At 41.4% G+C, this 12352-nt stretch overlaps 1 protein-coding gene and 1 long non-coding RNA gene across 3 annotated transcripts in view; one reads left to right on the top strand and one right to left on the bottom strand.

The window, feature by feature from the left end:
- The first annotated feature begins 1596 nt into the window (after positions 1 to 1596).
- LOC114450200 (uncharacterized) lies at positions 1597 to 6024 on the top strand. The gene is made up of 5 exons (XR_003672048.1): positions 1597 to 1759; positions 1874 to 1940; positions 3973 to 4036; positions 5032 to 5069; positions 5992 to 6024. It is a non-coding gene; the product is annotated as an uncharacterized LOC114450200 (long non-coding RNA).
- Positions 6025 to 6045: 21 nt separating this feature from the next.
- The window catches only part of LOC114450198 (uncharacterized protein DDB_G0286299-like), a 12601-nt gene continuing 6294 nt past the window's right edge, over positions 6046 to 12352 (bottom strand). For both annotated transcript variants that reach the window (XM_028428192.1, XM_028428193.1), the window contains 9 exons: positions 11319 to 11588; positions 11143 to 11215; positions 10156 to 10202; positions 9942 to 10041; positions 7165 to 7782; positions 6935 to 7079; positions 6465 to 6829; positions 6265 to 6323; positions 6046 to 6156 (listed from right to left, as the gene is read on the bottom strand). In XM_028428192.1, coding sequence (XP_028283993.1) covers positions 6112 to 6156; positions 6265 to 6323; positions 6465 to 6829; positions 6935 to 7079; positions 7165 to 7782; positions 9942 to 10041; positions 10156 to 10202; positions 11143 to 11215; positions 11319 to 11588 — 1722 coding nt within the window. In that variant the 3' untranslated portion in view covers positions 6046 to 6111. The remainder of the gene's footprint in view (positions 6157 to 6264; positions 6324 to 6464; positions 6830 to 6934; positions 7080 to 7164; positions 7783 to 9941; positions 10042 to 10155; positions 10203 to 11142; positions 11216 to 11318; positions 11589 to 12352) is intronic.

Raw genomic sequence — 12352 nt, 5'->3', positions numbered from 1 at the left:
AATAAGACACGATTGTTGCATAAATATTCAGCTTATTGAAGTGGCAGACTGTGTTAGACTCTCTGAAGTCTGTGATCGGATGTTTCTTTGCACCTTGTGAGTTACGATGAGTTTCTTCTTCCTCTCTCCTTTTTAGCAAACAACCAGGAAACATCTGGATTTCCTTTGACAGCTCTGTCTGCTTCCCTCCTCTTCCCACGTCCAGTGCTGTAGAGTTAAACTCTCCTACAGGTTTCATATGTGAATAGAAGCCTCTGTTTCAGCGTCTACATCAGCAGGCCCTGTTTGTGGTGTTTTTGGCCACCTGGTCAAGAACGATCCAAAACCTGTGTCTGCACAAAACACTGAAGTGTGTCTGAGTCAAAGCCAAAGAGTTCCCCCTGCACAAAACAGTGCCTGAAGAAGATCCTATTGATCCAGCATGGCAGCATTGTTTGAGCTGTTTTCTTCTAACTTCAGACCTTCAGGATACGACTGCACTCTCTGAGCACTTTACAGAAACACCTGTGTGTATAATCAGACGCAAGCTTCCTGCCATCACTTCTACTCCACCAAACATACACTGTACTGATGTGTATACAGGGTCAGCTGAAAGCCTGAAGTGTAGATGGAGAGGCGTCGTCCGTCTGCAGAGACGAACACTGCTGAGCTGAGCGCAGCCTCAGAGGGGCTGGTGACAGACAGCCGGGCTGCTTTAATGCTGCCGTTCAGCAGGACAAACACACACACTAACACTGCTCCCTGCTGGAAGAGCCGCAGCTCTGCTGGGGTCTGAGCTCACCGAGAATCCGGGGGGAAGATTCAGTCCTTCTGCTGCGAGGTCAGCAGGTCATAACGGAGGAAAACAGAGAAAAACTAATGCAGATCATCCACGCCGCTTCTTCTAATGTCCGACCAGTCAATGGACTTTAGAATGTGACTCCCTCAGGGATGAAGTTCTGCTTTTATGGATCGTTAAATGACGAAGCTTCAAAACATCTGACGGCTCCTGTCCGTTTGTTTTCATTTTGTCTGCATGTTTTGTCTCATCTATGACTTTATTATCATGTTTTTGGAAATGTAATTTAGTTTTTGTCCCATAAATGTAAGTCTACTGACTAACTTAATAAATATATAAACAGATGTAAAAAAAAAAAAAGTTCAACAATTATATAATTTCAGAAAACGTTTTTATACACTTATATATACAGTATAAATACAGTTTTCAAAACAAATATACAAAAGTATGAAAACAAAGCGTCAAATGTTTTACTTCCGGTTTTCGGGCCGTAGTTTTTAGGTTCTTTGTCTGTTTCACCATCATTTAGCTTCATAAAGTCTAAATAAACATTATTATCACTCACATCTGGCTAAAGGCGGCTGTTTATGCGCAGGCGCGGACTTTCAGCGTTTAAGCTTCCCGCTGAAGAAGCGCTTCCTGCCTTTGTAGTCTTTCATTGGCTGAATTAGATGTCAGTCAGCCGCAGAGTGGGTTGTGATTGGCTTACCAGAAGAAGGGCAGGCATTGTTGCTCAAAGCGGAACTCCTATTGGGTGGAGGGAGGCGTCAATCAAAAGGTCAGAGTGCAACCGCCATTTTGAAATTTAGATTGTTGACATGCAGGTTATGACGGAAAACGCGTGGCTTGAAAGGCGGCTAATTTAAAAATTAAAAGTCTTTTGGACTCGATATTTGTACCGGACTGGATCCACTGGACCTCTGTGGATATAAGAGTTACTGCTGGTGCTGTTAGTCCTCACGTTAGGTAGATTATTATCAGGTGAGTCACCTCAGCTGCTAATTGTTGTTAGCATGAGTGGCCTCTTAGCAATAACACTGTGTTTCCTGCTTTGAGTAAATTCAGTGATTGTTTTAATAAAACTGTTTTTTGCAGGTAAAAGAAGCAGAGATGACAACAACACATTCAGCTGTCGAGGTGCAGGACGCTTCCTTTAAATGAGGTGAGAAATTAAAGTCTCATCTTTCCTGTGGTGTTTTTTTTTAATTCAGTCTATTTATTTCACACACATGTAAAACTGAGGGTTTTTAAATGATTTGATATTTTTATGATTATTTCCTGAAACCAGTGGCTGTGAAGATGTGTTGACTGGCAGGTTTAATGCGCCTCTGAGCAGAAAACAGCTAATTTTGACAAACAGCTCAGCGTCACAAACTGCAGCAGCGTGAAATGAGATTTAATTACTGGCAGTTATTGCAGCTCTGATGTTGTTTCGCTCCGGCACACACACAGATTGTCTGTTTGTCGATGAGCAGAATGTGTTGTTGTTGCTGAAGGTGAACATCATCCTCGGTGGTGTGGGGGTAACGGAGACCTTTGACCTTCCCTGAGTGGAAACAAGACATCATTTGTCTTCAGACTTAACAGTAATCATCAGCTTCACATGCACCGAGATGACTGTTAAAACTTTACGAGACAAAAGTGTGAGCTTTAAACTCACAGGTGCTCTGTGAGCGTCTCTGTCGCTCTGCTGAAACAGTCATTACTGTTCAATGATCAGGTTTTATCAGACAGATCACAGCTGGTATCGGAGGGCAGAGTGTGATCAATAACTTTATCAGGACCAAACATACCGAGACTGTGTGCAGATATTCAGACACGTTCTGACACTGATACTGTAATTTATGATTGACGAGAAGATGTTTGAGTTCTCTCTGCTTGTAGCTATGATGATGCTGTTTCCATGGAGATGCAGGACTTTATATTGTGGGTTAACCTGTGCTCACAGTGACTAAAAATGTAAGAAGAATGCACAGACACAAATGCAGGAAGTAGCTTCAGTAAACATCCAGATTTTAGCACAGATGTTTCTCACTACCTGCACACAGATTTAGACTTGACTCCGTGCCAGATTGATTTTTTCTCCAATTAAATCCTAATTCCTGTTTCGTTCAGATTAGCTCAGCCTCCAGAGTTGGCGCTCACATCGGCCCGCTGCCTGCACAGCCCGGAGCAGCTTTACCAGACGTAAAACGCTCCATTCGGCCCGCTCACAGTCACATAATGTGTTTTTTGCAGTGAACACAGCCTTCAGCAAAGTGGTTCATTATGAATCACATAATACCTGCAGAAGCATTTTAATTTGCACAAAAACAAGCCATGCTGAATATTTATACCCTCATTGTGCTGCTTCGGGTAAAAAGGTTCATTAGGAGCTCAGGTTTTCATTACCTGGACGTTTACAGTGTGAGTCTCTGACTCCACCTCAGGCTGCACTTTCACAAATGAAAAAATAACTCTGCTAATGCGTTCGTCCTTCAGTGCTGAGTCGAGCTGAACGTGCCGCACGGCGAGCGCTCGCCTGCCTCTGACACCACCTCCCCATCGCATCACAGGTTTTTCCTTTAATTACACATAATTGCTCGTTCCGCACCAAAAAGAATTCATGCAGATAATCTCTCATTTGTGTCAGTGAGGGGAAAGTGAGTGTCAGATTACAGCAGATTACACTTTAATGGAGGCTGTGCAGGCCTGTGAGATGTTTAAAAACAGTCACATGTTCAGACAGAAACTTTTTTTTGTTTTATAAATGTCAAAGATCTGAGTTTACTGTCAAATTACACACACATTGTAAAGTTATAAAATCCAAACAACACTGCAGGGAGCTGCAAACCGCCTGCAGAGCGGTCCCCCTGCAGGCAGCACACACGGCCGTGTGAAATAAATATAAATGCACCATGTTAACGCCGCCGGCTATATGCAGCTGCTGCATCAGCTCCATAATTATGTGTAATCACAGAGGAACATCCTGTCTGCTGTTACCTGTCAGGACGAGCGTCGCTGTGTAATTGTGTCGCACTTTGTGTCTGTGTGGGTGTTTTATCACATGACAGAAAATCATTCTAACTAAAGTTTCTCAGGTTTCAATGAAACTTCTCCTCGGTTCCTCCTTGGAAATGTTTTTGATTATTTTCTGTTTAATGATTGATTGATTGATTGATTGATTGATTGATTGATATCTTGTGTGTTCCCAGGAGCTGCACGCAGCAGGGAAATGGCTGCAGATGTGCAGGAAATCCACACAGGACTCCAACGAAGGTACGTCCAAATCACAGCTGTCAATCAAAATGAAACGGCAGGAATTAAAGTGTCCTCATCACAGTCCAGTCTGCTGGATTGAGCTGAACAGAGGGCCCAAGCCATGTTTACTCTGCTCAGTGTTTAGATCTTCAAACAAGTCATTATGTCAGAGTCCAAACCGTCAGAGGACTCAGGTGAAACACAAACAATCATTTCTGTAAAAATGACCTGGACTGAGATTCTAATTTAAAGTGGTAGCCATAATCAATTGAGAGGACTGAATGCTAATTTTCCTAAACATCTTTAAATAGATTTTCATAAAGCAGACAATATTCATGCCTTATTAGGTGCTTTTAAGTAGCTGAATCCGCAGCTTCTTAAAGTCTGGATTAAATAAATATTACTTATATAATAAGATAAAAAATAATCACATTAAATTGGTGATTTTTTTTCTTAGTGTAAACTTTAATGATTCAATTAAAGTACAAAAAAGCTTCAAAGTCTTATTTAAATCGGTTTGACAGCATCATCGCTCCGTCATGACATCATGTTTTCAGTTTGAGGTTAAAATCTGCAGGAGAATGAAAGACTGACACCGAGAGTCGACACGAAGAGAAAACGTTTTAATACAAGAAAAAGAATAACAGGTAGACTCAGAACAACTCACATCTGTAAACCGGTTTTATAATCCATGTAACAGTTACCATGGTAACAGCATGACAAATTGATCCTCTGTATTCAGCCGTCGTATAAATGTTAGGTAAGGCTTCTCATGGCTCCTTTCCCAGGACTCGGCTGTAAATTAGGAAGAAAAATCATTCCAAACTTAATCCGGTGCTAATTTAAGGAGAAATTATATGAAGCTCTTTATGTTAGGTGAGTAAAAAATAGAGACAAAAATGCTCTGTTGTAGTTGAGAAACTTAAACTCTGTGTAGTGTGTGTTAGAGGCTGAGGAGTGTGTGTTAGTGTGAGTTAAGACGTTTCAGTGACGGCTCACGCTTTGTGTTTCAGGAGGACAGCTGTGAGACGGCCGGCCGATGATCTCTCCGGTGAGTAAACCGAGTTTCCTCCTCACTGACTTTTCTCTCCGAGCCAAAAACAAACCATCTCTGCTTCAGCAGTGTTCAGAGGAAATGAAATGAATCAGTTCAAATGGAACATAAGAACATTTGGGGTCAAAACGATGTAACATTTGAATCCCTGAGCCTCAGAAGTTATTTGTGGAGTGTTTAAGTCAGATTAAGCTCAAGAGCAGACAAAAAAAGGAACTGTGTCTAAATTAAACCTGCACTGATAGAAGAGGATCACATTTATAAAAAGTACCGTGCTTTGACTTTAACACCAGACCGTAGTGTTATTTTTCAGCTTAGTGTCACAAACTCTAAACACTGCAGACAGACAGAAACTTGAAGTTGAGCTCAGGATTCAACAGGTGCATAGTTCATAGTTCACAGCTTCATAACAGGAAAAGTTCACATGCATCACAGGAAGTTCTTCCTCAAAACAAAAACACGTCTAACACATCGACCCGAACGCTTCACACGTTTGTTCCCTTAAAGCGGATTTCTAACAGAGTTCAGCTGCGGCTCCCGGCAGAGGTTCAGCTTAAACTGCTGATGACTGATGAACGCTTGTTAAAGACAGAGCTGCTCTGACGTCATGAGTCGTCTCACAGCCTCTAAACCCGTTTGATGAAACTTTAATGTTCTGTTTGATACATCAGTTACCTCCTGACTGTCCCTCTACCAGAGCTGCTCTGCCTCTAACAAAGCCTTCAATCAGTAACAACCTGCAGACGTTCTCACAGCGTCAACATGAAATCATGGATCGTTCTCTCGTCAGAAGTGGATTTGTGGACACTTAAATCATCCAGATTAATCTCCACTGAATGCTGCTGTTATTAGTGTAACAGTATTGTTTCTAATAGCAGAGGGTGACTGATGTATTGATAACTGTGTATTTGTTTTACAGACACGCAGCAGAGGGACTGAAGAACGAGCACAGATCAGGTAAAACGTTTTTTTTTCTTTGGTTGTAGCTATAACAAAGTGGAAAACCATGGAAGCCATGAGTGTGTAGAAACCAGTCGAATCACTCAGACGTCATCACTTTCTTCTTTTTGGGTTTTTTCTTTGTCTGCAAAAAAAGAAAAAAAGTGTGTTTGTGAACATTGGAACATCCACAGAACAGGCTGGTGATTTATAGGAAAGAACGTCGATCAATAGGAGCAGCTTGTTTTCCTACCACACAAACAGCTGGAGGCTCAGCAGCTTCCTCCACTGTGTCCTTCAGTCGGATTTTCTCTGAGGAAACACAGCACATCACAAGTTCATACTGACGTTCTGCACCTTATTTCTACAAAGATATAGACTTTAAGCATTATTGATCAGTGATTGTTTGGCTTCCATGATGTTTCCCGTCACATCACTAAACTCAGTTCTTACTTGTTTTCTTAGCAGGCACGTCTTGGCTTGTGATGATTGGAGTAGGAGTTTCCATCGTCTTCTCGTCTTTAACCTTCTTCTTCTTCTTTTTCTTCTTCTTCTTCCCTTCCTCTGAAAGCTTCATCTCCTCAGGCGGCTCAGCGCTCCCCACGCCGCTCTGATCCTCAGCCTTCATCGATCTCTTCTTCTCTTTCTTCGTCCTGGGAGGTTGGTTCTCCTTTGATGAGTTCTCTTCATGCCTCATGTCTGTGTTTGATTTAATCTTCTTCTTCCTCTTTGGTGTTTCTTCTTCTTCCTGGTCAGTTCGGGCTCTCTTGGTTGCCGTTGGTTGAGGCGTCTCCGTTTCCTCGATGATGTTTTTTTGTCTGGAAAAAATTACATTTCTGTTGACATCAAATCGTTTAAGGGGGTAAAAAAACCACTGAGCAGTTTCAGGGGGAATGCTGTAAAGAAAATAATTAATGACTGACTTCTTTTTTCCTGAGATGTTCTGTGCAGCTGGGAGGTTGTTCTTCCTCATCGTCATCATCAGCCCCTCTTTCTTCAGCCTCAGTCTCTTTTTCCGGCTGAGCTTCTTCTTCAGACGACGTTTCTTTTTGGCTGAGGAGAGCAAAGCTACAAAAAGCAAAGATGGACAAAATGTTCAAATCATCTGCTGATGATTAATAATCAATCATTGCAGTGTGAAGTGATCTTGTACCCGTCTCCTCCGTATTCTCTTCTGTGTGTTTGTCGCCCTCTGCTGGTTCTTTATCAGGCTGCACCTCCTCTTTCTCCTGACTGACCTTTTTCCTGTTTTTTTTCTTCTTCTTCTCTGTTGTTTCTGCTGAAGGAGTCACAGGCTCCTCCACCTCCTCCACCTCTCCTGCTGCCTCGCTCTCCTCCTCTGCCAGCTTCTTCTTTTTCTTCTTAATTTTGCTCTCAGAAGGAGCGACAGGAGTTTGATCTTCCTTCTCCTCCACTTCATCTCTCTCCCTTTTCCTCTTCTTAGCCTTCTTCTTCTTCTCTGGGGGAGCTACTTGAGACACTTCCTGCTCTTCCTCCTCTTTCTTTTGTTCCTCCTCTTCCTCACCTCCCTTTTTGTTCCTCTTTTTCTTTTTGGCAGACTTGGCAGGTGGGGTGTCTGTGAGGGATGCATCAGTGCTGGGTGTCTCTGTCGTCGATGTGTCTTCGTCCTTTTTGCTCTTCTTCTTCTTCCTCCTTGGAGTCTGTGAGTCTGTGCAGGTCTCAGCAGCCTCCTCACTGAGCTGCTGGCTGGCTTCCTGCTCCTCGCTGTCTGTCTCGACATTGAGGATGATGGAAACGTCTGCTCGCTCTTCTACAACAAGATACAGATAATTATCAGTTCACCTTCAGAGCAGTGTGTCAGACATCAGCTAAAAGGAGAATGACTGCTGGCCTGGATAATACACGGATTCAGAATATTTCTAAAAATTCATTAAAGAAATGAAAGGTTAAAGTGGCACTAAAATCCGAATTTTCAAAGAATTTTGCATTTTTAAAAAATCACAATAAATAATCCATACATGTTGCAGCAGATATTTCACTGGATTATTTTCAAAGAAGGTCTCCCCTATCACCACAGTGAGTTTCATGAATAAATACTGTAGAATTATGGAGAAGTGCAAGGTTAAAGTGGCACTAAAATCCGAATTTTCAAAGAATTTTGCATTTTTAAAAATTCACAATAAATAATCCATAAATGCTGCAGCAGATATTTCACTGGATTATTTTTAAAGGTCTCCCCTATCACCACAGTGAGTTTCATGAAAAAATACTGTAGAATTATGGAGAAGTGCAAGGTTAAAGTGGCACTAAAATCCGAATTTTCAAAGAATTTTGCATTTTTAAAAAATCACAATAAATAATCCATACATGTTGCAGCAGATATTTCACTGGATTATTGTTAAAGAAGGTCTCCCCTATCACCACAGTGAGTTTCATGAAAAAATACTGTAGAATTATGGAGAAGTGCAAGGTTAAAGTGGCACTAAAATCCGAATTTTCAAAGAATTTTGCATTTTTAAAAAATCACAATAAATAAAGAAGGTCTACTCTATCATTACAATGAGTTTCATGAAAAAATACTGTAGAATTATGGAGAAGTGTAAGGTTAAAGTGGCACTAAAATCCGAATTTTCGAAAAATGTCGCATTTTTAAAAATTCACAATAAATAATTCATAAATGTTGCAGCAGATAATTCACTGGATTATTTTCAAAGAAGGTCTCCTCTATCACCACAGTGAGTTTCATGAAAAAATACTGTAGAATTATGGAGAAGTGCAAGGTTAAAGTGGCACTAAAATCCGAATTTTCAAAGAATTTTGCATTTTTAAAAAATCACAATAAATAATCCATACATGTTGCAGCAGATATTTCACTGGATTATTGTTAAAGAAGGTCTCCCCTATCACCACAGTGAGTTTCATGAAAAAATACTGTAGAATTATGGAGAAGTGCAAGGTTAAAGTGGCACTAAAATCCGAATTTTCAAAGAATTTTGCATTTTTAAAAAATCACAATAAATAATCCATAAATGCAGCAGCAGATATTTCACTGGATTATTTTTAAAGAAGGTCTCCTATATCACTACAGTGAGTTTCATGAAAAAATACTGTAGAATTATGGAGAAGTGCAAGGTTAAAGTGGCACTAAAATCCGAATTTTCAAAGAATTTTGCATTTTTAAAAATTCACAATAAATAATCCATAAATGTTGCAGCAGACATTTCACTTGATTATTGTTAAAGAAGGTCTCCTATATCACCACAGTGAGTTTCATGAAAAAATACTACAGAATTATGGAGAAGTGCAAGGTTAAAGTGGCACTAAAATCCGAATTTTCGAAGAATTTCGCATTTTTAAAAATTCACAATAAATAATTCATAAACGTTGCAGCAGATAATTCACTGGATTATTGTTAAAGGTCTCCCCTATCACCACAGTGAGTTTCAGGAAAAAATACTGTAGAATTATGGAGAAGTGCAAGGTTAAAGTGGCACTAAAATCCGAATTTTCAAAGAATTTTGCATTTTTAAAAATTCACAATAAATAATCCATAAATGTTGCAGCAGATATTTCACTGGATTATTGTTAAAGAAGGTCTACTCTATCACTACAGTGAGTTTCATGAAAAAATACTGTAGAATTATGGAGAAGTGCAAGGTTAAAGTGGCACTAAAATCCGAATTTTTAAATTTTTAAAAAAATCACAATAAATAATCCACAAAAGCTGCAGCAGATATATATAGAGAGAAATGTGAAGTTAAATTTCCACTAAAATCCCATAGGGTCAAAACTAGGGTTAGGGTTAGAGTTAGAGTTAGGGAGGTCGAGTTGTGGTTCAATGTTCGATGTTTTCGGCTCACTGAGACCGGCCGAGAACCTAACCCTAGCTCTGCATTAGGGTTAGGGTTAGAGTTGATTATGTTTTATGTAAACCTGCATCATCATTTAACTTTAGAAAATAGGTCTTACCTGTGTGAGCAGAGGGGGGCTCAGCAGTGCCACTTTGGACCTCCGGCATCACTTCAATCTCAAACGTCAGCTCCAGTGTGACGTCAGCGCCATCTGTGACCTGTGTGACGACAAACAATTTATTTACAGACCCAACAGCAGTGTGTGTGTGTGTGTGTGTGTGGGTGTGTGTGTGTGTGAGGGTTTTTTTTCCAAAGAAAAGAAACGAATGTACCTTAGAGTCGTCGTCCTGCTCTGGATTTTCAGACGTTTTGTCAGCATCTTAAAGTTGAAAAGAAAGAGATAAATAAAATATAGTAACAGAAATGACAGACATTATCTTTAGTCTTTCAGTGTTTCAATAATCTAATACCATAACAAAAACAGGAAGTTGATCCTTCATTATTGTTAAGATATTTTACTAAAATGCCTGACGTTTCTGGCCCAAAGTCAAATATGGAATTCCTAAATGAGGTGACTGTGGTTGGGATTCTCTGAGTAGTCATCTCTCCAGTTTCCTTGTCAAGCTCTGACAAGCTCGACGAACCCCTCTGAGGAGAAAACACAAGTGAATGTCGTTGTGGAAAACTCGTCTGAAAGGAGCTGCCAGAGCCGTGTCTCTGGGCAACAATCCTTCAAACGATTTACAAGTTCTGGCCTGAAGTAAAAAAAAAAACATAAAAATAAAAAATCTTTATGTCTGACTGTTTTCTTCAAATAAAACGAAATGATCAAAACTATGTGCTTTAAACAGCTGGAGACAAAGGGCTGGCAGGAAAGAAAGGACATGCTTCATCCAAAATACAGACCATTAATAAAACATACAGGCTGTACGTGACTAAATGTTTTACAGTGATGAAGTCATCACATTTTAGAGAACAAAGTGAAACTTCTGGATTATAATTAGCACGGTGGGTCCCTAACTTCTTCAGAGCGGAGCAAAGCAGAGGGTCTCTTCTATGAAGCCTAAATTGAGCTCACTTGGAGCTCAACAGTGGGTGGCGTGGTGCGGTCACAGCACTTACATGCTCGGTGGAACTGACGGCTCATTCATTTGCCTAGCCGGCCGCCGCCGCCTCCCTCACCCCCTCCCACTCTCTCACAAGTTTCTTCACAACACTTTGTGATTCTTGTCAATGCGGTGAGAAACAGACGGGGAAGATGCCAGACATAACAGGTAAAGAACAACCTGGTTATTAGAGCCTCTATTGGTCGTTGATACCTGCAGGGGGCGGGGCCTCGCTCTCTGCCGGCTGCTCGTTGGTCTCCTCGGCTGTCAGGTCTGAGGCGGACGTCTGCAGGAAGAAGCAACAGGTCAACAGCGGCCTCGGAGAGCAGACATGAAGGGTTTCTCGGCTCTGAAGCCTCCTCTCATGTCTCATGACGCTCACACTGTACCTGTGCAGCCGTGCCTTCCTCAGGATGTGAAGAATCTTCTTCAGCCTGCAGACTGCCTGAAGCCTCAGTCTGATCGACGTCCGTCTGTGCTGCAGAAGCCTCCTCTGCTGCAGGAGCCTCCTCTGCTGCAGGAGCCTCCTCTGCTGCAGGAGCCTCCTCTGCTGCAGGAGCCTCCTCTGCTGCAGGAGCCTCCTCTGCTGCAGGAGCCTCCTCTGCTGCTGCAGGAGCCTCCTCTGCGACCTCTGATGTGTTTGAGGCAGCTTGTGGCTCCTCGAGTAAAACACGTGCAGAAAACAAACATGTATTTTTGTAAATGCTGCCAAAAACAGACCGTTTATCACAGAAAGAAGCTGTAAAACCTCTGTTAAACTGTTTTGCAGACAGACTGTGGTGCTTTTTCTTGTTTGATAAATAAATCTGTTTTTATATTAGCATTATAATAACTCTCGCTGCCTGAAGGGGGAGACAAACGTTCCTCAGTGTAGCTTTAAGACTGTGATTAGCTTGTTTAATTTAATGTGCAGCTTCACTGTTTACTGAAGTTGACACTAAACTTGTTGTTTAAACGCTGCTGAAGGAAAACAAGCGTCAACACTTGTGCTTCACCCTCTGCAGAATGGATCAGGCAGATATGTCGACACTCAAACCTTCACATTCCAGAAAAGTCTTAAAAACCTCATGACGCTGCTTGCAGTGTTGCATACTGGAAGCTAAACAACACAAACAATACACCTCAGCCAGTCCCCGTCCCCTCTGCAAAATAAGTTTCAGATGTGCTGAGGCTGAGCCGAGGGAGCGGCGAGGAGCCGGAGCCAGGAATCAACAGCTACTCCACATTTTACGAGCTGCTGTAACTGTGAGAGTGATCAGCCTTCACCTCCTTCAACCTCCTTGTAACAAATGCCACAGAAATATTTCACTCTGTCATTTATTTATTAAGAGAAAATGGTCAAAGATCACAGATAAAAGTATGTGAACCACTAGAAGTAGCAGTTTATCTGAAGGCCAAACTAGAATCCATGAAAACATGTCTG

The sequence above is a fragment of the Parambassis ranga genome, chromosome 17 (genome assembly GCF_900634625.1).
Source record: "Parambassis ranga chromosome 17, fParRan2.1, whole genome shotgun sequence".
Taxonomy (NCBI): Eukaryota; Metazoa; Chordata; class Actinopteri; family Ambassidae; genus Parambassis; species Parambassis ranga.
This window is presented reverse-complemented; position numbering and strand designations above follow the sequence as displayed.